General features: G+C 47.3%; 1 protein-coding gene across 1 annotated transcript in view; it reads left to right on the plus strand.

Moving 5' to 3' along the window:
• Positions 1–51: 51 nt before the first annotated feature.
• The window catches only part of abca4a (ATP-binding cassette, sub-family A (ABC1), member 4a), a 31,986-nt gene continuing 8,264 nt past the window's right edge, over positions 52–23,773 (plus strand). Inside the window, exons 1-30 of the mRNA XM_076013717.1 lie at positions 52–184; positions 774–880; positions 1,162–1,274; positions 1,866–1,959; positions 2,065–2,206; positions 2,359–2,498; positions 4,138–4,265; positions 4,622–4,819; positions 6,847–6,936; positions 7,841–8,075; positions 8,800–8,939; positions 11,340–11,456; positions 12,094–12,291; positions 13,992–14,197; positions 14,290–14,466; positions 15,201–15,423; positions 16,373–16,594; positions 16,704–16,908; positions 17,445–17,528; positions 17,619–17,822; positions 18,170–18,347; positions 18,440–18,571; positions 19,528–19,667; positions 19,755–19,892; positions 19,981–20,159; positions 20,876–20,978; positions 21,119–21,324; positions 21,703–21,757; positions 21,923–22,003; positions 22,790–22,956. Of these exons, the coding sequence (XP_075869832.1) occupies positions 1,209–1,274; positions 1,866–1,959; positions 2,065–2,206; positions 2,359–2,498; positions 4,138–4,265; positions 4,622–4,819; positions 6,847–6,936; positions 7,841–8,075; positions 8,800–8,939; positions 11,340–11,456; positions 12,094–12,291; positions 13,992–14,197; positions 14,290–14,466; positions 15,201–15,423; positions 16,373–16,594; positions 16,704–16,908; positions 17,445–17,528; positions 17,619–17,822; positions 18,170–18,347; positions 18,440–18,571; positions 19,528–19,667; positions 19,755–19,892; positions 19,981–20,159; positions 20,876–20,978; positions 21,119–21,324; positions 21,703–21,757; positions 21,923–22,003; positions 22,790–22,956 (4,248 nt within the window). The 5' untranslated portion in view covers positions 52–184; positions 774–880; positions 1,162–1,208. The remainder of the gene's footprint in view (positions 185–773; positions 881–1,161; positions 1,275–1,865; positions 1,960–2,064; positions 2,207–2,358; positions 2,499–4,137; positions 4,266–4,621; positions 4,820–6,846; positions 6,937–7,840; positions 8,076–8,799; positions 8,940–11,339; positions 11,457–12,093; positions 12,292–13,991; positions 14,198–14,289; positions 14,467–15,200; positions 15,424–16,372; positions 16,595–16,703; positions 16,909–17,444; positions 17,529–17,618; positions 17,823–18,169; positions 18,348–18,439; positions 18,572–19,527; positions 19,668–19,754; positions 19,893–19,980; positions 20,160–20,875; positions 20,979–21,118; positions 21,325–21,702; positions 21,758–21,922; positions 22,004–22,789; positions 22,957–23,773) is intronic.

The raw sequence follows: 23,773 nt of genomic DNA on the forward strand, positions 1-23,773 counted from the left end.
GCGTGACTTTAATTGGGTCGTCTGAGCGTGTTCTGTGTTTGAATATGAATTCAGGGGCACTTCTGAAATCTTTGGAGCACCCTCTATCATTAGCCAGACATCTGTTTCCCCCCGCCAAACATTTTCATGGTGACAAATGGTCATGGAAGTCTAAGCCACCTTCGTATCTCCTGTCCGGACTCCGGTACGTATCGATACGTATGGCTTTGATTCTGATAATGATGTCTAAATAATCGCCACGGTTGTATAAATTGTACAAAATCTAATATACTGTAGGCTTTTATTTAGCCTCTAGGCCGCCTTTTTGTCAGTCTTTTACACATTTGGAAGACACCACACACAACATTTTTGACTGGTATCAACTTTTAACAGAGGGCTGAATATGCAACTTTTCATTGGTATTTATTTATGAAGAAAAAAAACAACAACAAATATATATGTCGAGGGCTGCACCACTGAAATCTGGGGAAATATCAAGTCATGGCATGAGACCTTTAAACTTTCACAGCTAAAAAAAGGAAAGAAACGGATTTGCATTACATAATTTGTATCCCCATCACATAAGGGGGCATCTATTCAGCACGACATTTTCTCAAAGGAAAACAAAAAAGAGTTTTCTGTTTCGTTTTTTTTTCCCTCGTTAAAGCATAATTGCATTATAATACTACAGACTAGGTGTACAGGTCATGTAGGCCCTACACAAATGGATGAAAGTGTTAGCCGTCTCCCAGCACTGAGAGGGGATTAAATCAATCTGCTTAACTATTCACAAGGTCTGGATTCTAGCTGTGTTAGCAACCCTCGAGGAGCGCTCGGTACAACATGCAACGGTATGCTTTATTTACTGGATGTCACTTCGGAGTGGAGGTGTCCTTCTGAGGTAAGAGACACTCCTGCAGCAAGAAGCAACAATTTTGTCAAACATATGGGCGGATTAGTGATCACTGTTGAGTTGCTGTGTGGACTCATTTGGAAACAGGGCTGTACGTTTGCCGTAGTTGGGGATTTTGGGTATGGACTGTAATACGTGTGTAGATAGTGGTAGAACCGGTAGCCATTACATTAACCTCAACTCAAAAGCTAGCGTTAGCCTTCAGCTGATGTAAGTATAATTTTGGCTGTCAGATAGATAATGAAAAGTTGTGGGCTGACTCCACACAGGTTTGTCAACTTGTGCCAGCCCCTGCGGGGGGTGCGAAGGACGAGGCATGGGGGCTGGACGACAGGTCAAACTCCTGCTGTGGAAGAACTGGACCGTCCGCAGGAGGCAGAGGGTAAAACACCTCATTAAAAACCCTTTAAAGGTTTTTGGACGCACAGACTACGGAAAAACACAATTACAGATTGCCATGTTGTATTTACTTGCAGTTTATTTGTGTGTTTTAATTGCAATCCGAATATACAGGAATGTCACAAAATACGGAAACTAATAAATTAAGGTTGCATGTGCAAAGCTCGCGCAACAACCAGTGTTATGTAATTAGAACGTGAGCCTCCTTCCTCCTGTTTTTGTGCTTTTATCTGCTTTTCAGAATCAGTGTTAATGGGAAAGCTAAAAGTCCATTCTGGCAGTAAACACATGGCTAAATATGGAGTTCACTTGGAATTTTAAAAAACCTTTTGGATCCTGTGAGGCAGCTTTAGTACCCAGTTTAAAATAAAAACCATATAAAAAAATTTGGCACAATACGGAACTTTTAATCCTTTTGAAGGTATAAATAATAGACAGAAAACACAAACAAACAAAAAGAATCTGCAGATCCTATCACAACGTAGGGCCGAATTCCACAAAAGCCCTCCTGTTGACTTGCAGAGTCACCTCGGAGGCTCAGGCCTTGTGAGTCATCATATCTCCCTTCAACCAGATGCGTTTCTTCGTGGAGATCATGTGGCCGGTCGTCCTGTTCATGGGCCTGGTATGGCTGAGGAGAGTGAACCCTCTGTACCGCCAGCACGAGTGTGAGAAAGCAAACGTTGACCGGCAACATATCAAAAGCGCTTTCTTTTGCTCTCCCGCCCCGCGGGGACGAAACGCGATACATAAATATTCCTGCTCTCCCTCAGGCCACTTCCCCAACAAGGCGATGCCCTCCTCAGGGGTCCTGCCGTGGATCCAGGGAATCTTCTGCAACGCCAACAACCCCTGTTTCCAGTACCCCACCCGTGGCGAATCCCCCGGCTTGGTGTCCAACTACAACAACTCCATGTGAGCGTCGCCGCGGGTCCGACGGACGGGAATGCCTTTGTAGACCGGAGATATCAAATCGCCAAGAATCGCTCGGGATTGTTGCTTTTGGCTTTTGCCTGCTTTCCGTGTGTGTGTGTGGTTCCTTGATTTGCCGCCGCCTCTCTCTATAGATTAGCCCGCTTGTACGCCGACGCTCAGGAGCTCCTCGTCAACGACCCGGAGTTCCAGCAGTTCGGGCGACTGTGGGAGCAGCTGAACTCCATGAGCGACGTCATGGACGCCCTGAGAAAGCATCCTGAACGGGTGGCAGGTCGGTGCATGACTGGTTTCTCCACGCCCACTTGTTTATATTTGTTTCGTTGTGCTTGGATGCAACCTATGGGCTGCAAACGAAGAAAGTCTTGGTCCGCTAATGTCCACAAACTCGCAACTAATAATAAATTGGAAGGGGGCTCCAATACATTTAACGAGCTGCCCCTTGGTAAACACAACTAAAAAAATAAAACCAGCAATTGCTGAATATCAGATGATTCTGAAATGACAACTCGCGGCTATGTTACGTGGAATTATTGGCCGACGGTCGCCGCCGTATGTCACAGTTCACGGCAGTGTCAGTAATATGTCACACATTTTCCCATCCGCGTCGCTGCCCGGCGTAACAACATTACATCACACGGGTTTAGGAAAAGAAAAGCCCTGCAACGTAATCTGCTTACTTTCTCCGTCCGGCGTGCCGTTGCTCTGCTCGAAGGGAAAAGCAAACCGTCCGTGCTTCCCCTCTCCCCTTGAACAGGAGCGCACAAACTCTGTCTCGGGAGACGTGGTGGATGCAAGGAGGCCCATATATAGAGCGCCTAGCTAAGAGAGTAGAACCCTGACAACGGGGCCCGGGGTGAGGAGCGAGTGCATTCCACCCTGTGAATGATTACATCTGGTTGCTCTTTAAGCCTCCTGCGAGGAAAAATCTTGCAGATGGCGCTGTCACGGCGGCAGGAATTTCCCATGAAACGTGAATCGCATCAAGTTATGCAACAGTGAAGAAGTGGCTTCTATCGAAATAGTTCCTTTTGCGTGCACGTGTGCTACGTCGTTTTCTTTTTTTTTTTTTTTTTTCATCGCATTACGTAAGTTTACGTGCGCGGAACCAAGCGAACGGTTGATTTTTTTTTCCGCGTCTGGTTAAAGCGACCCGAATGCTTTAATGGGGGAGTTTGACATCGAGAGGCAACTGTTAAATGTTAAGATCAACAACGTGCATTGGAAGCTTGCGCCGGCTTCCTTCAGCGCGGCCGCAGAACTGACGGCAACTGGAGAACAATGACTAAAGTTGGCAACAGCATCATTTGGCTGAGTTTGATTTCTTGAAATAACACTGTAGCGTTAAATGCATTCATACTATACATATCTATCTATCTATATATCCATCCATCTATCTATCTATACACCAATCTAAAACTCGTTTTCCTACTCCTCTCAATTTCCCTCTTCAACCTTTCTCTTCTTCACACAAAATTTGCTCTTGGCCCCATGTGACCTTGCCGCCAGAGACATGCGCGGCAGTTTTGGGCTGGGACGTGGATGCGAGCCACACCAGCTGCTTGGCGGAGCGAAAAACAATTCGTGCACGGACAAGTCTGAGGAAACGATGAGGCGCTCTGGAGGAGTTGCTGTGTCTGGGTTTTTTTTTTTTGTTTGTTTGTTTGTTTGTTTCATTGCCTTTTCGTGCAACTGGGACAACTTGCACAATTGCACGCGCGAGGAGCCCGATACGAAGAACGGTCACACCTTCATTTGGCCCACCGGAGGTGAAAGTTTGAAACGCTTTTGGATAAGCAACTGTTTGCTTCTCAGAAGTTACGAGTTTTCACCACACGTCCAGTTCAAGGTCCAGGTCTTTGTATCATCGGCGTCACTCGCGTGAACTTCCAGTGCGTATCCTCTCAATCTAGGCCGAGGCATTAAAGTGGAGACGGTCCTGAAGGATGACGAGACGCTGACATCATTCCTGTTGAGAGACGTCCCTCTGACTGAATCTGTGGTGAACTACCTCATAAATGCCCAGATCAGGCCCGAACAGGTTAGAAGGGCGCGCACACACACACACACACACACACACACACACACACAATTATGACTAATAGTTTCAGTGTAAACATTCACAGCGCAAGAGCGAAACTGAACTGAAATGCAGCACTTAACAGATGACGACGTTAAGTGTCGTAAAACCAATACTGAATGGCCATATCGGCTGTCAATGCAAATATTGCAATAAATGCAGCGCAATAATGATGACTTGATCATTTTGTTAAGTAGTTAAAGTCCAAAAGCGCTTTTGTATATATATATATATATATATGTGTATATGTATATATATATATATATATATATATATATATATATATATATATATATATATGATTTTTCTTTTCCCAGTTTGCCTATGGAGTTCTGGACCTGCGTCTGAAGGACGTCGCCTGCAGCCTGGGCCTGCTGGAAAGATTCCTGGTCTTCCCCAGCCGCCGCTCGCTCCACGCCGTCCGCAACGCCATGTGCGTCCTCACGCCGCAGCGGCTGCAGGTCATCGAGGAGAAGTTCTACGCCAACGTGGACTTCTTCAAACTCTTCCAGCTGGTCAGTGGGAGTTGGCGGGAGGGCGTGTGTGTGTGTGGGGGGGGGGGCGGGGGGGGGGGGGGGGGGGGGTTGTGCAGCGGATGTGCAACTTTACTGCGAGAGCGAGACGCTGCCGGCGTCTTTGGGTTTGGGCCACGACAGAATGACGCCACCTCGGAACAGCGGGGCTCACTGTTGTTGTTTCGGTCTCTGGCGTCCTCTGTCTGACTGCGCGTCGTCCGCTTTGGTCGCCCGCACATCTGGAGCGAAAGTTTAACAAGCTCTCACGGTTGCGTCACGCTGTGTGAAACCTGCAGCAGTGGTGAAAAACAGCTGGTGGCGCTTTTTTTTTTTTAAAAAAAGGGTAGCGACGCAATTAATATGTGTTTATTCTTCTGATAATGCACAAGAATGCAGGACCAATCACATAAATACCAAAGACGTTGCTCAAATTTTTACTGCAAACTCTGGAAAAAAATACATATGATATATAAACTACCAGTCAAAAGTTTGGACGCTCCTTCTCACTTCCTCACTCCTGCATTTTTTTCAAATATATGAACAAGATCTATGTAACTGCACAGCAAAAAAAAACACGTGAAATAACTCTAAATGTGCTTTTTATGAAATGTGGCAATTTTGAGGAATTTTAAAGTTAAAGTTCAAAGTTTAGTTGTTTAGTTTTTAAGTTTTTAAGTTTAGTTTTTCCTACATAATTCCATGTGTCCATATGTAGTTTTGATGCCTTCAGTGAGAAACTGCAATGTCAATACTATAAGAGAAAACATTAAATTTTCATAGGGTGTGTCCAAACTTTGGACTGGTAGCTTATATTCAAGTGTTTTCGTGTTTGTTTTGAATGAACGTTGCTACAAAACCACCCAGCACATTTGTGAGCCGAGAAGTAAGCTAATAACGCTAATCAAAATCCAAGGATTTCCCAGAACCCCCCCCCCGGAAATCCATTTTGGATTTAAGCGAGTATTGTTCACCTGGCAAGCGACTTGATCAGCGCCGGGCCGCACCTTTGCCCGCGAGTCGCAAATAGGTCCCGGCCCGGGGCGGCGCTGACCGCTTGCGAAACGGCCGGCGGGGTGTTAGCTCAGCTGAACTCTGTAATTGCCTTAGAGGCAATCCTCTCCTCGGTAATCACAGAGCGGTGGGAGTTCACCTGGGCCGCGGCGGAGGCAGACGGCAACAATGGCTGCCCTTTGCCTTAACCCCCCGTCCTGGCGCACGCAGGGGCCGCTTGAGCCAAGTGTGCGTCGTTGTCGTCGTCGTCGTCGTCTGGCCGGGGACGTGCACAGAGCCGCTTGCCATCATTTCCAGGGATGTGACCTTTACATGGCCAGCTTAAACTACCTGCAGTGTGAAATATTAAGCGCCACCATCTGGCTGATTGAAAAAACAAACAAACAAATGTAACTTTTTCATCTTTAAGAAAAACACAAATTGGTAAGATTGGATATTTTAAAGAGACTCTGATTGAGTTTGCATTTCCCATTTGACTAATAGATCAGAATCACATTTTATTGGCGGGTATGTGTAAACATACAAGGCAAGGCATGTACAATAGAAACAAGTTGAACGGATGTACATATCGTTAGCCTCATGGCATAATTGCCCAAGTCATTTTTAGGCCAAATTGTGATATCTGCCTAACTTTACCAATGCGCTCGCGAAATAAAAATTGTTTTTTCTGTTTTTCCGAAAGCGTTCAAATATGACTTAGCCCACGGTGCTATTTAGGCTAACGATATATACGTTGGTAAGAGATGTTTTAAGTTCTTCTCTACCCATGTTTGCGCAGATTCCCGTGCAGTGTTCGAGGCAAAACAAGTTTTTCGATTCGTGTTTTACTTTTTTTTTGTTGTTGCAGTAATTAAGGGACAAGATGGTCCTGTGGTCTTCACGGTCATGAAGTTTTTGCACAGAATTTTGCACATGCCAATTTAAAATTACTGCCAATTTCACCTTGCAAAGCGATGAAAAGCAAACTCCAAAAGTAACTTTTGCCATTTGTTTGTGTGTGTTTTCCCCTTCCCCAGCTTCCTCTGGTTCTGGACAAGCCCTCCATCGGCGTGGACATTCGCCTCTGGGTGCGGGTCGCCTCCGCCACCTCGGCCAAACTCCGAGAGGTAAGCCGAGGGCTCGCGACGGCACCGCCTCCATTCAAAAGTTCACCCCCGCCGGCTATTTTCGACCGACCAGGAAACAGTTGCTTCCTCTGGCCCCGGGTTTTTTACGCAAACACAGACAGTGGGGGTGGCGCAGTGCGTACGAGGGAAAGGCTAAATTCAGAACGGGGCCTCCGCAGGCCTTGGAAACAGATACGTCATCGCTATCGCCGAAGCCATCCGAATCAAAACAATCCCGAGACGATGAGATCAGGTGAAAACATTGAAATGATTTGACAATAGTCGGGAATGTTGCGTTCTTTTTGCTTACTTTTAGTGTGAGAATCCGCTGTGTCCACGCGCCTGCAGGGGGGCGTTTCTGTACTTTCGATGCTCACTGTTGGCTAGCGGGCGGGGAATCTGTTTATTCTGCATGTCTCCATGATACCTGTGGCCAGTGTTGTTGGGATTACTCCATAAAAGTAATCCAACTGCTGATGACTGATTACTCCTCGAAAAGTAATCTAATTACTTCTTTAACTACTTTGTTTCATGAGTAATCAATTACTAATTCCTTCAGTTTGAAAAAAAGATGACCTTACAGTTGAGAACGCCTTGCTTTCCTGCACGTAACGTGCAACCAACCACAAAATTTCCAAAGATTGCAAAATATTTCAGAAAAAGCAACGGAATCATTACTTGATATTGTAATTGTGATGTCATCACAATTTTCGCCAGAGTAATCCCATTCCATTAATCTGTTACTAAAAAAAAGTAGTTTGATTACTTTGGTTGGATTACTTAGTCATAGGTTACCATTACTATTGCCAATGGAATAAACTCAAGGTTGTTTTTCAAACGACACATCACACGTCTGAATTAACCTCGCCCTGTTCGTCCCCTCGACTCTTCTCCGCTGTGTCAGTTGCACAAGAGGAACAGCTCCAGGGAGTTCCTCCGGGCCGTGACTCCCCTCTTCCAGAGCAGTCTGTCCTTCAGGCAGGTGATGGCCGCCGCGTCCAACCTGGTGTGCGGCTACACCGAGGGCGCCTTCTCCCGGGTCACCTCCTTCAACTGGTACGAGGACAACAACTACAAAGCCTTCCTGGGCATCGGCGGCGGCGGGGGTCGCGGCCGCTACGCGTACGACAACAGCACGAGTGAGTTAACCAGATGCAGGAGGATTAGCCGTGCAGACACTGAGGAGGGCTTTGTTTGGGTATCCAGCTCTTTTTTTTTTCCTCCCCACTGGAAGTCTGTGTTGAGATTGCAACAATGGAGCCGTTGTGGTTTTTTTTTTTTTTTATTCATAAAAGAAACCATACTGCGACCCTACGTCTTGGGTTCAATCTCAGTCATAGATAAAGTTTCAATGTGTAATAGGTCCAATAAAATTGACATCATTTGAAAAGCAATTGTCTCGAAAGCTACAAAGTCTAGCTAGGTTGTTTCAACTCAATTGCGAAAATGATTGGCCTACGAAATGATGTCAAATTTTTGTGGGACACCTTCAGACCATATAGTTCATATCTATTATTTATTTGTTTTGGCAACTGTCTGATAACACTACTTGTGAACGTCACGTTTGGCTTCAACTTTGACAGAATAATTATATTTTGGCTGATTATTGATTTACGACGCTGTATATATCGCGATATTTTTTTTATGAAAACCTATCGCCATATGAGTTTCGGTCCATATTGCCCAGCTCATTCCTTTGCAATAAATCAACCGACAAAGACTTTGTCTTACACCTGAAATTAAGATTGAACAGAAGTGCACGCAGCAAAAAAACACAAAACAAAACACACACACACACACACACACACACACACACACACAAAACCCGTGATGTGAGCAATGCAGGCGTCGTCTCCTCTGCAGCTTCTTTCTGCAACGACTTGATGAAAGAACTGGAGTCCAACCCGGCCACCAGGATTGTGTGGAACTCAGTCAAGCCCATGCTGATGGGGCAGATCCTCTACGCCCCGGACTCGCCTGCCGTCAGGAAGATCATTCGAAATGTAAGCGGCGCGAGGAAAAAAAACAAATCATCACAGGCTGTTTGTGTTCCCGCAATGTGCAGCTGCTCTGCTTTGTTGTTTGTTTTAATTGTATAGTGCTGAATGAATTAGGGCGAATTGTGTTGAAAATGATGAAATGCTAAATTATTTTTCCTGAACACCACCCCATGCTTTCTCAACTGCGGTGATGTGTGCATCTTCGTACGCTCTCTCCCACCAAAGGCTGCCGTCTCCCCCCTTTTGAAGCCCCCCCCGTCCCCTCAGAGAGGAGATCAGCTTTCCACCGTGTCGTGTCTGGCCTTTTGTGTCGAGATGTCGATACTTGTTGGTCAAAGGAACCTTCGCTGGGGGGGGGGGTGGCCGGGCAGTCATGGATGGCGGGCTCGCAAAAGGAAAGAACACAAGCTGATTGGCTGCGGTGGCTACTACCTCACACTCCGCTGGCGCCAGCGGCTTTCGCGGCCCGGCGTTACATAACCGGCCGGAAACGCTTCGACGTGAAGACGCCGCAGCGGCAAAACGCTGGCGCTTCCCGCACTTCCTCAAACGTCCTTCGCTTTTACTCTTCCGTCAGATTAGGATCTCCCTTGTGCGCACGAGCACAGTGGCCAATTCATTTACTTCCAAGAACCGGTTAATGGCTTACCCAGACTCTGTTGACTTCCTCTCCACTCTCTCTGGCGAGGGGGGGGGGGGAACAACTGTTTAAGAGTTGAATTGACTGAAATGGTTAACGCAGGTGCTTCCCACAATGCTCAGCAAAGGTAAAGAAGAGTCCGGATGCCGGATGGATCAGCGAGAGCTTTCGCCAAACTAAAACGGGGGACCGTGTGTTTTCCCATGTCGCCTATTCCACCTCTACCCGTTTCCTCTTATTATGATGAGGTCCATTGTGTTGTTTTTTTTTTTTTCTTCTGAAATGCCCGAGCCAAGCGAACCAAATCTCTGGTGTTTTGCTGGGCCGTCTTTAAAATAAACGCTCAACTGAGGGTCAATTGTGTGCACCCGCCCCGTTCCTCTGGCTGGCACACCAGGATGTTTAATAAGGAATCCAAACCCCGATGACTGGCAATAGCGGACCGTCCTCATTCTGCCACAAGGCAAGGCAGGGCTATTTGTGTCGCGCAATTTCCGCGAGCGCTTCACATATGAGCGAACCAGAACGTAAAAAGCAAACGCTGTTGATAAACAAACAAGAGGAAGAATTAAAACGAGCATAAAAAGAAGTCAAACAGAAAGAGAGACTGAACAACTCAAACAAGAACTGAAACATAGCAAAAAAATGAAATAATAATAATAATAATGATAGAATAATGTTTCACTTCAATGTTGATTTAAAGGCACTGAGGCTTCTGGCAGACCTGCAGGTTTCTGGAAAGTTCGTTCCAGGTAGCGGTTGCATAGAAACTAAATGCTGCCTCACCTTGTTTACCTCCGACTATCAAGAGTCAAGAGTGACAAAAAAAGAGGAACTCCGACGAAAAACACTTGGCCTCCTCATGCAGTTCAGGTGCCAGTGTGTTCGTCAGTGCGTTACTTGGCTGCTCCTGTGTCCATAAGTGAGGAATTGGAAGTGTTTGCTCCTCTTTTTTGACGGTGTGCTACGGATGCGTCTTGACGTTTTTGGGAGTCACACGCTGCACATTTTAGTCAATTGACGCACGTCTACAAGATCGGCTCCGAGGTCGGTCCCCCCCCTCCCCACCCCCCACACACACGAACCCCCCCCCCCCCGCCCCCCCGCCCGGGCCTGCTGTTTTCGCCCCCCTGGGGGAATGAGGAAGCGCTCCCCCTGTGGGAACCCGACCGGGACTCACTGGGGCCCGGCTGAATGCACTCGGCCGGTCGTCGCCAACCGCCTCCATTGTCGGCCCCCGGGCGCCATTGTCCCCATTGTCACCCGGCATCAGACACACACGAGGGGAAGGCGTTTAATTGGGTGTACTCTTGAGTGCTTTCATCCCCCACCGCACATGACTGAATGCCCGAAATAGCCGGGCCGGGCCCTTTTTTGGTACTTTGCCACACAGAGCACTGCAACCCGCAGGTATCCGGGGCTTTTCTCCCCCGAGATAAGCGTGCGGTAAATATTTGCCGATTTTTGTTGCTGCACAGTTGCCGGCCGTGCGAGCGGGAATTCTTTGTGTGTGGGAATGCGCGTGTTGTCTTTGCAGAGCCGGTTTTCACAGGGGGCATGATGTGGGAACGGTATGTCGCGGGAGATTAGGGGGGGTGGGGGGGGGGGGGGGGGTGGGGGGGGGCGCGACCGTGACGCTGCCGCCGTTGTTTGAGTTTCTCAATGTCGCGTACACACAACACATTTCGCGTTACCCCTCCCGCATGACACAAACACTGCGCTCTGTCACCCTCCACCACCCCCCCCCCCCCTCCCCTCCGTAGGCCAACACCACGTTCGAGGAGCTGGAGAGGCTGCGGACCATGGGCAAGGCCTGGGAGGAGGTGGCGCCACAGATTTGGGAGTTCTTCCAAAACGGAGTCCAAGTCAAGATGATCCGGGTAGGGGGGAAAAAAAAAGTGCAGATCTGGAAGAAGCGAGGACTCACAAGTTGAATATTTGGAGTCAGAGTGCCAAGCAAAGCGCGCAGTCTCTTGCGCGATCATTTCATTGGAAGAACTAAAACTGCAACTGAAAGAAGTCACAATTCTTTCAAGCATGTGTGAAATATGTAACTATTTGTACGTACAAAAGAAACATATAAAACAAATGCCAGAAATAGCAAAAACATAACAAAACACCGCACATAGTCTGAAAAAGGAGTAGGAAAAAGTAATAAGTAATGTAACGAATAAGTAATCATTTCCTAACCCCCCCCCTTTTTTTTTTAAAACTATTCTTCAGTTTTTGTAGCAAAATATTGCCAAATATTGCTGCCCAGAGATCCATATAAATACATAATATATAAATATCCACACAGCAGCCCCACTTTGTCTCAATCAGTCAATATGAGCAGTGTCCTTATAGGTTTTTATATTAATGATTCACTTGGTATTAAATGTCATTTTCTTGGCCTTCCATAAGTAAACACCCTCCCACGAAGATAATATGTGTTTTCTTTCCCCCTCTTCTTTCTTCCGCCTTCCAAACTCTCTCGACTGGATAAAAAAAAAATGCGTTTCTTTCGATCGCTATCAGGACACCATCCGCAACCCGTCCGTCATGGATTTCATGGACAGGACCCTGGAGGAGGCGCCCTTCTCCTCCCGGCACGTCCTCAACTTCCTGCACAGCGGCCCGCCGGAGGACCGCCAGCCCGACATGCCCGACTTCGACTGGCGGGACATCTTCAACCTCACCGACCGCGTCATTCGCATGCTCAACCAGTACGGAGACGTAAGTTTTTTCGCGCCGCCCAGATCCCACTTGACTGGGGTCTTGACCCGGAGGATCAAACTGACTGAAGAAGAGGGCCCGGACGCGGCGAGTACCGCAAAACTTTTCCAACCCCTTGGGGAGGGGCGAGCGAAAGAATGTTGTTTTCCACGTTACGCTAAGAGGTCAAGTTCTAGGACGCTTCTATTCATTAGCTAATCCAATTAAGCGCAGGTCTTAACACTCGTTGATTTCAATGGCAGCGGTTGCCTGAGCACCTCGCGCTCAGTTCCACCCTTCAAGCGGCGTGAGCGGTTAGCGACGTGAGCGTTGGGACTCTCCAACGTTCTGCCGCCGGGAGGGAAAAACAGCGGCTTTCTCCGCGGAGGCTTATCGGGACGAGGGGCCCGTCGCTCCGCCGGGGGGGGGGGTCGCAGCGGGGGGCCACCTGGGGGCCCGTGTGCGGACGGCCGCCGCTCTCTTTTGTTTTTGTCCCGAGTTGAAGCTCGCGGCGCTTGCAATGTGACGGAGGGGTTTCGAGGGGCCGATTAGGCACGGCTGTCACTTGGTGCGCCGTCCTTTTATGAGGCGGCGACAATGGCCGCGAGGCCTCCCCCCCCCCCCCGCCCACCCGGCTGCACGGGCTGCACGTCGATACGCAGGCACGCACGCGCCCAATGAAAAGTGGTCGACAGTGCAAATGGCAACATTAGAAATGCAAAAATGGAAATTATTTGGCTAAGACTTAAAGGTGGCAACAGTGCAAAAATGAGGGCACGCCCGCACGCACGCATGCAATGCAAATAAAGGCTGGGCCTTTAAACGTGAACGCCCTTGTTGCCAGACTTGTGTACACAATGCATATATGCGTGCGATTCTATGTGTGCCGGCGTTTGTTTGCGAACCGCTGCCTCTGCTCATGTGCGTCTTTGTTTGCAAAGAGGTGGCAGCCGGTCTGGGCTTAGGATCGCGTAACTAAATAGTTGTTTTCGCAGCCCAGTTTTGGATCGAGGCCTCCGCTAGCCCCACCCCCTCCCCCCTCTTCTCCCATCCCGGTGAATGGCTACGTTTAGACACACCTTGAAAAAAAGGAGGACAGACGCCGCCAAGGTGTCACCGCGAAGTGTCAGCCGCCGACTGGGCGGACCATGGAAACTCGAGTCAACACTGGGCCACTTTAGAGGCTCAAAAGCAGTCGCCAAGCTCGATGGAAGCGCTTTGGGGTCGCTCGGCTTTGTCCGGAACGCCTCGTCGGCGACTGTCCCGGGGTCCCTCCGCAGCCCTGAGCTGTCAAAGCGTAGCAACAGTCGCCCCCAGAGTGTTTGCGTGGAATTAAAAATCCGAACCTGCCTGGCAACGGTGCTACGTTGCAATTCGGGCCCAAACTGTTGGGGTCGATTCAAGTGATGCAACTGAGATTATTTTTTTTTGTTACACATTTTAATGGTCAAACCTTATTAAACTTGCGGTGGAAAATTGCACAAAGTGTAAATGACGTTACAAATAGATTGCAAAAATGTAAAGTATATGAGTAAAAAACAATGTGCAAAAGTTAAAGGTGGCAAAATTGAGTACAAAGTGAATAAAAATTAAGACACCCTTTTGCGATTCTGCGAGTTTCTGACTAACGCCGCAGTTGTGCAACCTGTACGTATTGATAGCAGAGCTGCCGTTTGTGTGCTTCATCAAATGTTTCGTCAACTACTTCTCCCTCCACCAAGTGCGTGATCCTGGACAAGTTTGTGGCTTTGCCCGACGAGGACACCGTCACCTACCGGGCCTTGGACCTGCTGGAGGACGGCAAGTTCTGGGCCGGCCTCGTCTTCGCGAACATGTACCCGTGGAGCGCTCAGGTGCCGCCTCACGTCAAGTTCAAAATCCGCATGGACATCGACGCGGTGGAGCGCACCAACAAGGTCAAAGACAGGTGAGCGGCGGCGGCGGCGGGAGAAAAAAAAAAAAAAAAAAAAAAAAAATTTGAGCGTCGAAAAGGATTGACGCTGGTTTGCGGTCGCGCAGGTATTGGGACCCCGGGCCGAGGGCCGATCCCATGGATGACTTGCGCTACGTCTGGGGCGGCTTTGCGTACCTTCAGGACATCGTAGAGCACGGCATCATCAAGACTCAGACGGGGAAGGAGTGGCCCCTTGGAGTGTACCTGCAGCAGATGCCTTACCCCTGCTACGTCGACGACTTGTGAGTGTCGCGCGTATCAGTTTAATCACCTTGCCATCAGATACAGCCATGACATAACAACGTTTGAAAATATTTAGTGTTGTATTTCTGCCACTTGTATGTGGTGCTGTGATTTTGCACTGCAATGTACTCTGACAATATGGTATTAGAGTGTGCAACTAGTGTTGATATATCGTACAGGGAGTATGGTAATGAGAGTGTATAATATTCATATATTCGTAATATAGTTTTGACGCTTATCAAAACTGGAATATGTTTGTAAAAATGGATAATGGTGTGTATAATATTACAATGTTTACACATAGCTTATTACACTCTAAATGTGGTAGTAGTGTATATTTTGGTGTTTATATGGATACTGTAATATTGTACTCTAATATATTGTAATATATGGCATTAGTGGGTATTATACTTCATGTTAATATATAGTATTTGGAATATGGTAATTAGTGTATATCATTTATAGTGTCTATATATAGTACTAAAATGGTGCATGTGCATAATACCTGCAGTGCCTAGGTATAATATGTAAAACTTGGTAATATAGTGCTGTAATATAATTGTAGTAATGCTTTTTTCTTTTTTTTTTTCTTATTTTATTTGCCGGAATTGTGTTTTTTTTTGTGCTCGAATAAAGAATTCAATTCAATTCAATGAACGTCAGCATGAACTAACCCTCAATCTTCCCTGCTGTTCCCCTCCCGTTTTTTTTTTTTCTTCCCCCCTCTCGACAGGTTCATGCTGACCTTGAACCGATGTTTTCCCATCTTCATGGTGCTGGCCTGGGTCTACTCGGTGTCCATGATGGTGAAGAGCATCGTCCTGGAGAAGGAGCTCCGCCTCAAGGAGACCCTCAAGGCCACGGGCGTGACCAACGGTGTCATCTGGTCCACCTGGTTTGTGGACAGCTTCCTCATGATGGGCACCAGCACCGCTCTCCTCACCGTCATCATCATGGTACCTCATCGTCCTGACAATTGATCGAGGTTCTCTTTTTCTCTTGGCCAAAAAAAAAAAGAGTTTGGATCATTCATCCACTTTTGGGTGGAACTCATATAACACGTAATAGGTTCATTATAGAGATATTACATCATTAAATAGAAGCATGGGACTGTAATTTCTTCATCATCTCAATCGTCTCATGAACCGTGAACAGCATCATGATGATGACTGTTGAATCACAACAGTTTAGTGGTTGATTCATCCCTTTTTTTTCTCTCTCTCTCTTTTTTTTTTTTTTTGCTTAGTCACCTTGTGAGGGAGCAGCCTGTTATATAATAAGTACTGAAAACACTGAACAGTTGGTCAGATAAAGTTGACCTGCAAATAATCACCCTGAATTTTATGATCCCGCTTCCTGAAAATCACCGGAGAGCCAAACGCCCCGAATGATCTGTGGCCGGTGCACGTTTATACGCCGCGTGTGACTAATTCCGTGTCTCGATCGCCTCTGTGTCAACATCCCGGCGTCAGACAGTGTGCGATTCGGCGCTCAGTAACGAGGCCTTTTGCCTTGAATGGAGTGGTTGTGGAGCGACTGGGGCCCACAATGAAGACAGTGTGAATTCTGTGACATCATGGGAATTATGCCACGACGCTGCAGTTGCAGGCTGGTTACTGTTTCACCAGTGCACCTTGGAAGATTAACGTGTGAGCCGCAGCAGTCATCAGTCCCCCCCAGTGGACGTGTCGAAAAGTTGAACTACTATGCCCTCTAGTGGAAAATTTGTTCATATGTATTAAAAAAAAAAAAAAAAAAAAAAGTTTAAAAAGCCCTGTGTGAGGAGCTTCAGTGTGTATAATTTCTCACTGATTGTGTCATTATCTATTTTTATCCACATACGTTGTCCTGCACGGATGTAAATGCACTATATACTTACGTACATGTGTGTCTTTGGCCCCTCAGGGAGGAAGGGTGTTGAACTACAGCGACCCGCTCATCCTCTTCCTCTTCTTGCTCGCCTTCACCACGGCCACCATCATGCAGTGCTTCCTCCTCAGCGTCTTCTTCAACCAGGCCAACTTGGCGGCCGCCTGCTGCGGCATCGTGTACTTCGCCCTCTACCTCCCGCACATCTTCTGCTTCGCCTGGCAGGACCGCATCACCAAGGACATGAAGATCTTGGTGGTAGGTGTCACTATCTCCCCAAGGCTGACACCTTCTGTTGAAAAGAAAGTTAAAAAAAAAAAAGTTATTCATTTGTTACTACTTGTCGTTTTCCCCCCACCTTCTGCAGAGCTTACTGTCCCAAGTGGCTTTCGGTTTTGGGACGGAGTACCTCTCCCGGTATGAGGAGCAGGGCCTGGGGCTGCAGTGGGACAACATCCAGACCAGTCCCCTCGAGGGGGACGAGTTCTCCTTTCTCACCTCCATCTGCATGATGGGCCTGGACACGGTGCTGTACGCTGTGCTGGCCTGGTACCTGGACAACGTCTTCCCCGGTCAGTGCTGTCTGGGTACAGCTACTCAAATTTGTGAATAAAGTGGAAATTTTGAGAATAATGCTGACGTGGAAAAAGACGAAATTTGGGGAATAAAATTGAAATTTTGCAATTAGTGTCAACGTGACGTAAGTCAAAATGTCGTAGGCTCTACGCGCTAGTCTCGTGGATTTTTCCGCTTTTGCCAGTTTCCTGATTACTGTGGGTGAACCTTGTGGGATGCACCTGTTTTCGGCAGTTTACTTTGAACTGTTTTAACTTTTAACTGTATTCATCCACCATCCATCCAGTCTACTCGCCAATTTCCACTTTATTTGCATTGACTTTATAAATAAAATTTCTACTTTATTTACGAATTTTCATCTTTTTTATGTCGACTTTATTCACGAAATTTCGACTTAAAACTCAAAATTAAAACATAAATAAAAATCTCCTTTGTGTCTTATTTTTTTCTCTTCTTGTGGCCCTAATCTTTTTGTACAGTAACCACTTCTTTCTTTCTTTCTTTCTTTTCAAATCGTGTTTTCGTCTCACAGGACAGTATGGGATCGGTCGACCGTTTTACTTCCCTCTCCTGCCCTGCTATTGGCTGAACAGCGTCGCCCCAGCTTCAGATGCGCGTCAGTTATACAGCAATTTGCCTATCGAGCCCAAAATGTGTCATTTCAAAATAAAACCTGAAAGAAAATTGTTCTCGCATGCCGTTGCAGAGTCGGACAAAAAGGGCTTCGACAACCTGACCAACAGAGAGCAAGTGGGGAAGGCGCAGAAGAAAGAAGAAGAAGAAGAGGCGGAAAATCAAAACCAGGAGGCGACGGCGGCCGGCGGGGAGCCGGCGTCGTGCGAGCACCAGGACGAGCGCGAGCGGCTGGAGAAGGAGAGCCAGGCCGAGGCGGAGGAGAAACACGACGACGGTATGATGGGGCATTGCAGACTGAACGATGAAGATCACCACCTCCACCTGATCCCTGACAAATTAAATTTCATCGACCTCCTCCGTCATTCGCTGTCCTTGCATGTGTGTGTGTGTTTGCACTTGCCTACACACGTGGAAAGCGCATCGCTCCCACCGCTCGGCCACACACTCGGTTAATGAGTGACCGAAACGTTTTTTTTTTCGCCCGCCCAATGGCATTCCAATCCCCCCGCCTCATACGTGACCCTGTTCCTACACACTGAGAAAACCAAATAGTGGAAAAACACTGCCTGAACTACAGTCGGACCCAACAGGTGAACTCCGTACTTTTTTTGCCCCGTTTAGGCCACTCCTTCTTCGAAGCAGAGTCGGCCGACCTGGTGAAGGGCGTCGTCATCCAGAACCTGGTCAAGGTGTTCGGCGGCGTCCCCAGGCCCGCCGTGGACGGCCTCAGCATCAGCTTCTACGAGGGCCAGATCACCGCCTTCCTGGGCCACAACGGGGCGGGCAAGACCACCACCATGTACGACCCTCCCGCGCAACTCAAAAATAAAAAGAATCCCCGCGACTGTCCTCCGCAACCATTGCTTTCTGTCTATGTGTGCGACGCCTCAGGTCCATCTTGACCGGCATGTTCCCTCCCACCTCGGGCACCGCCTTCGTCTACGGCCGAGACATCCGCACGGACATGGACAGCATCCGGCTGTCTCTGGGAATGTGCCCCCAGCACAACGTCCTCTTCCACCAGTATGTCTGTGTCCCATCTGTTGTCAGATATTTACCACAAAGTATATCATTTTTTCCCTCTTTATTTCATTGTGCATGTTTCTTTTTATTTGATACTTTCTATTTATTGCATTTTTCTTTTGCAGCATAAACATTAACAAAAAAAACAACAACTATATCATCAAGATATTAACACGCTGGTTCGTTCTATATTAGCATCAGTGTGAAAGTCCTTGTCCTGTCGTTGATGCATAAACAGTCCATTTCTCCCGTGTCATTTGCTCCATAACCAGAATTTCAGTCACAATTTTCAGCCAGTCATCTTGCGTCGGTGGATCTGGTTTACACCACTTCCTCGTGATTGCTTTCTTACAAGCTACTAACAAGATTTTCAGTGAACATCTGTCATCTTTTGACACATGTCCTGTCATATTGCCAAAATACATGTCCTCGGTATGACATAACCCAGAATTCTGACAGTTCTGTGAATATTTTCCCCAAAATGTTCCAGTACCAAAAAAAACATGGGAACGATCTCCATTTATATCTCCACATTTTCTCCACCAGAGCTGTGGCACAGATGCAGATCAACATTTGCTGCTAATTTTGGGTGTGATAAAGAATCTCATTAAGTTCTGCCAACATTATAACCTCCAGGTTCTTGATGACGTGGTTGATTGTTGCGATTTCCAAATCTGCAACCAATCATCCTCGGAAATATTCACACCCAGTTCCCTTTCCCATTTGAGCTCAACGCATGAGGTCCCGTTCCCTCTTCTCTCCATTAATTGGATGTGTTTGCGAGGCAGATTCCACATATAGTCCTGATTATCCCATAGTTATCCAGATTCACCTTGCGTTTTCACTCTTTATCACGGAAGTCCCTCATTTGCAGATCATCTGCAAATGACCTTGGTCATTGTGCACGTTTCTAGAGTTGAAATCTGACATTGTGACTCCAACTCTTCTTCGGCCAGTATGACCGTCGCGGAGCACATCCTCTTTTACTCGCTGCTGAAAGGCCGTCCCGTGGCCGAGGCGGAGGAGGAGGTGGAGAACATGCTGGAGGATCTCGGACTCCCGCACAAGAGGGACGAATTCGCACAGAACCTGTCAGGTCTGTCTTGAAAGTGCAGAGTTGTGGAGTAGATTTGTGCAGAAATGTGTTATAACCATGTTATGCACGAACGATGGTCCTTTCCAGGCGGCATGCAAAGGAAGTTATCAGTGGCTCTGGCCTTTGTGGGCGGGGCAAAGGTGGTCATCCTGGACGAACCCACTTCAGGGGTGGACCCCTACTCCAGGCGCTCCATTTGGGACCTGCTGCTGAAATACCGGGCTGGTAAACACTGACCTCTGGTGGCCACGGGAGAACGGCGCAACTGGACCCCCTGGAAACGGTGCTCTTTTTTTTTTCCTTGGGTCCGCAGGGCGCACGGTGATCATGTCCACCCACCACATGGACGAGGCGGACCTGCTGAGCGACAGGGTGGCCATCATCTCCCAGGGCCGCCTGTACTGCTGCGGCTCGCCCATCTTCCTGAAGAACTGCTTCGGCGCCGGCTTCTACCTCACGCTCGTGCGAAGGATGAAACAGGACAATGCGAAGGTGGCTTTGTTGATAAACTTTATTCCAGACTCGGGTCCATGTTAAAAAAAAAAAAAAAAAAGAAAAAAGAAAAGAAGAAGAAATAAGTACAAAAAAAACACATACAGACGTCTACATCAGCGCTTCCAGAAGTTATGACAAATATTTTGTGTCACTTTGAGCAAGACACGGCCAGAATTCAGCATAAAAAGTGGGCACTTTGCTTCTAACAGACATAAGGCTGGTAGTCGACCATCTTTTACCCCTGATGTCACCATCATCACATAAGTCCTCTCTGATTATGTGGCCAAGATATTTGAATTCATTGACACCTCCAAGCACCTGTTCTGCTAGCACAAAAGAAGGAAAGTTAGACTTCCCATCCTCGGTTTTCACAATCAAAATAACACTTTTAACTGTTTAACTGGACAGAATAGCAGGAACAAATTCAAAGCTTTGTTTTTTGCCAGTTTCAATATGCATATATACGTATAGACATGCACATACCACACGCATATTCAAATGAATACATATTATATACGCATACATGCCCCAAAATATATACTATACTTAATAACACTATTTTATTGGTATAACTCATCACCCTCACAGCCACAGCCAACACACTCCTTCTTGCCTACACATGTTTAGAAATAGCTATTCATCTGTCTTTGATTTTGAAGTTGGCCCGTGATCAGAAGTGACATTTTCCCCGCATTCCGCACTGTGCCCCGCAGGTCAGCTGCGACTGCACAGAGGACTGCTCCTGTGTATGTTCCAAGTGCTCCAAGTTCAAAGGGAACCAGGAGGAGAGTCAGACGGCGGGCAGACAGATGGACGGCAAGCGCTCGAATAGTTGTTTTGAGAAATCAATTCTAAGTTGGAAGTTGTATGTAGATGAGAGAGCAATAAATGATAAGACCAAAAGTAGTAATGTTAAATAGTAACAATAAGAGAGGAAAATCACTCCTCGCCCTCAGGGAACATGGAAAGCATCACGGCCCTGGTGCATCACCACGTGCCGCAGGCGCGCCTCATCGAGGCCATCGGCCAGGAGCTGACCTACTTGCTGCCCAGCCGCAACTTCCAGCCGAGGGCCTACGCCAGCCTGTTCAGGGAGCTGGAGGAGACGCTGGTGGACATCGGCCTCAGCAGCTTCGGCGTGTCGGACACGTCGCTGGAGGAGGTTCGTAGGATGACGCGCTGAGGATGTAGGAAGGGCGGAGGTTTCTGCATACAGCAGTTCCATGGAGAGTAGCAGTTTCATAATAAAAGTTGTAAATAAGAGTTCCATATTATACCTTTTAATATATTTTTTTTTATGCAGCATTGCATAGCCGCCCTATAAGTATTAGTATACAAAAAACATGAATGGAACAGCATCATTATTTTGCTTGCAGGCTGAGAGCAAAGCTTCTTTGCGCCTCTCACATTTGGAACGGCACGAAATAAGACAGTTTGAGCGCAGTCGCTTCACCCAGTGTCTTTGACTTTCACCTTCACAGCGATTAACCTCTGTTTTATTAGCCTCCGTAATCGAGAGCATCTGCTAATTTCATTGCAGATCTTTCTAAAGGTCACCGCTGATGGAAAGGCAACCAACAGGAAATGTTTTCAAGGTAGGAACCACCCTGCAAAAAAAAAAACAAGAACACAGATTTCCCTTAATTATCCGTTTGCTGATTCATTTGTATTCGCATCACTGTACTTCTTGCGGACCTCTCCGTTCGCACGCGACCGTCCGAGCCATTTTCATTTTGCATCCACCTCTTCGACGCCCTCAGGCAAGAAGTCGCTGCAACAGATCTCACGGACTAGCCTCTGTGGATTGAACAGGGTGGCAGTTGACGTGGAACCCGCCAAAGGTGACGCCGGCCACGCGGCTTCAAGCTTTAGAGTCACGCTGCTGGCTTGCGGGAAAAAGCTTTTCTTATCTTCGACGGCAAAACAAGGGGATTTAAAGTTCGGGATTTGTTTTGAATTGAAGCCACTTGGCCAACAAAGCGAAAGGAGATTTCAAATATTAATCAAGACTTGAAATTAAATGTTTAAATCACTTTGTGGGGAATGTGCCAGATCTACCTCAGGCTTATATTTAAATGTTATGGTTATGGCCTTAGGGTGAGAATAAAACTCATATAAAGCTTGCGCTCCTTGTTAGAACTGCGCTCAGCTGCCAGCTCCTTCCAAGCCCAGTAATCCCCACGCTTCAGCTGTGTAGATATCAGAAAACGAAAGACAACAAATCCGGGGTTGTCGAGACGCGGCCGGGTGTTTTTGCACCTTCCCGGCGGAGCCGCCGAGCGCCGTCTCCTTCCTGGCTTTAATCTTCGCACAATTTACAAGAGAAGGGTGACGATACCGGTTGGTGTCACTCTTGCAATATGAGCCGCCCCCCCCCCCCCTGCAGGTCGGCTTCCAATCCATTACGACAGCATCGTTTGGCAGCTTTTAAGTGTTTTCCCCCGGCTTAGGTGCAACGCGTCGTAAAAACACGCCGTCTGGGTGAACGCAGAGCTCGAGGCGCAGCAGTAACTTTGCGATGATTAAATACATCAAAGAGCCTCGTGGAGCACTTGTAGGATTATACAGTAAAATTGCTCGGCTTTGTCGGCTTCCCCCCCCCCGATGGTTCCGACCCATCGTTCCAGACATCGACGGCACTCTGGTCCAGGGCCTGTGCGGGGTGGAGGACGCCGCCGCCGGAAGGGGGTCGTACCAGGTGAAGGGCCTGTGCCTGGGTCTCAAGCAGTTCTTCGCCCTGCTGGTCAAGAGGCTGCATCACACCACGCGCTCCTACAAGGACTTCTTCGCGCAGGTAGCTTCCCCCCCGGCTTGTGCCGATTAAATGCCTTAATAGTAACAATAATAATAATGCATTTTATTTATACAGCACTTCCCATTATAAAACCTCAAAGTGCTACGGGTAAAAACAAAATAAAGAAGAAAACAGTAATTGTCACTCATAGACGGAGAAGCGGCGAACAAACAAACGGCGGCACACTGTGTGTTACGCAAAAGTCCCTTTTGTTTTTCACCACTTCAGAAAATGTGTTACATTGTGTGTGACATCCAGTGTTGGGGAGTAAAGAGTTACATGTAACATTGTTACGTTTTTGTTTTTTGTTACAAAATAAAGGTCAGTTACATTACTTGGAAAAAATGCAGTTACAGAACAGTTATTTTAGGGAATTACTGTATTCATGGTTACAATTTTACTTGCATCTGACTATTTTTTTTTTTTTTTTTACAAACAAACACTTTTTGCCTGATAATTTTGTTTTTGTTGCTCTGCATGGTTTTCTCATGCATGTTTCGCTACGAAGACAAAAGCTTGACACTATTCTGATGCTTAGATTAGTTCTCCTGTCGAGTTCGGAATGGCAGCGCCCCCTAGCACTCGCCACCGACCACCAGTCCAATGGTCTCACCGCTTAATCCTGTCAGGTCTAGACAGTTAGGAACGTTTATTCAGAATAATCAAAGTGTATTCGAATGTAATTAGTTACATTACTTCCAGGAAGTAACTGCAATGGTTACGCTACTGTTACATTTCCAATAGGGTGACTTGTAACTGTAACCAATTACATTTGCAAAGTAATCTTCCCAACGCTGGAGATATCACATCATGTGGA

The sequence above is a fragment of the Nelusetta ayraudi genome, unplaced genomic scaffold, assembly GCF_046127955.1.
Source record: "Nelusetta ayraudi isolate G7.1 ecotype Tasmania unplaced genomic scaffold, CSIRO-AGI_Nayr_v1 ptg000155l, whole genome shotgun sequence".
In the NCBI taxonomy this organism is placed as follows: Eukaryota; Metazoa; Chordata; class Actinopteri; order Tetraodontiformes; family Monacanthidae; genus Nelusetta; species Nelusetta ayraudi.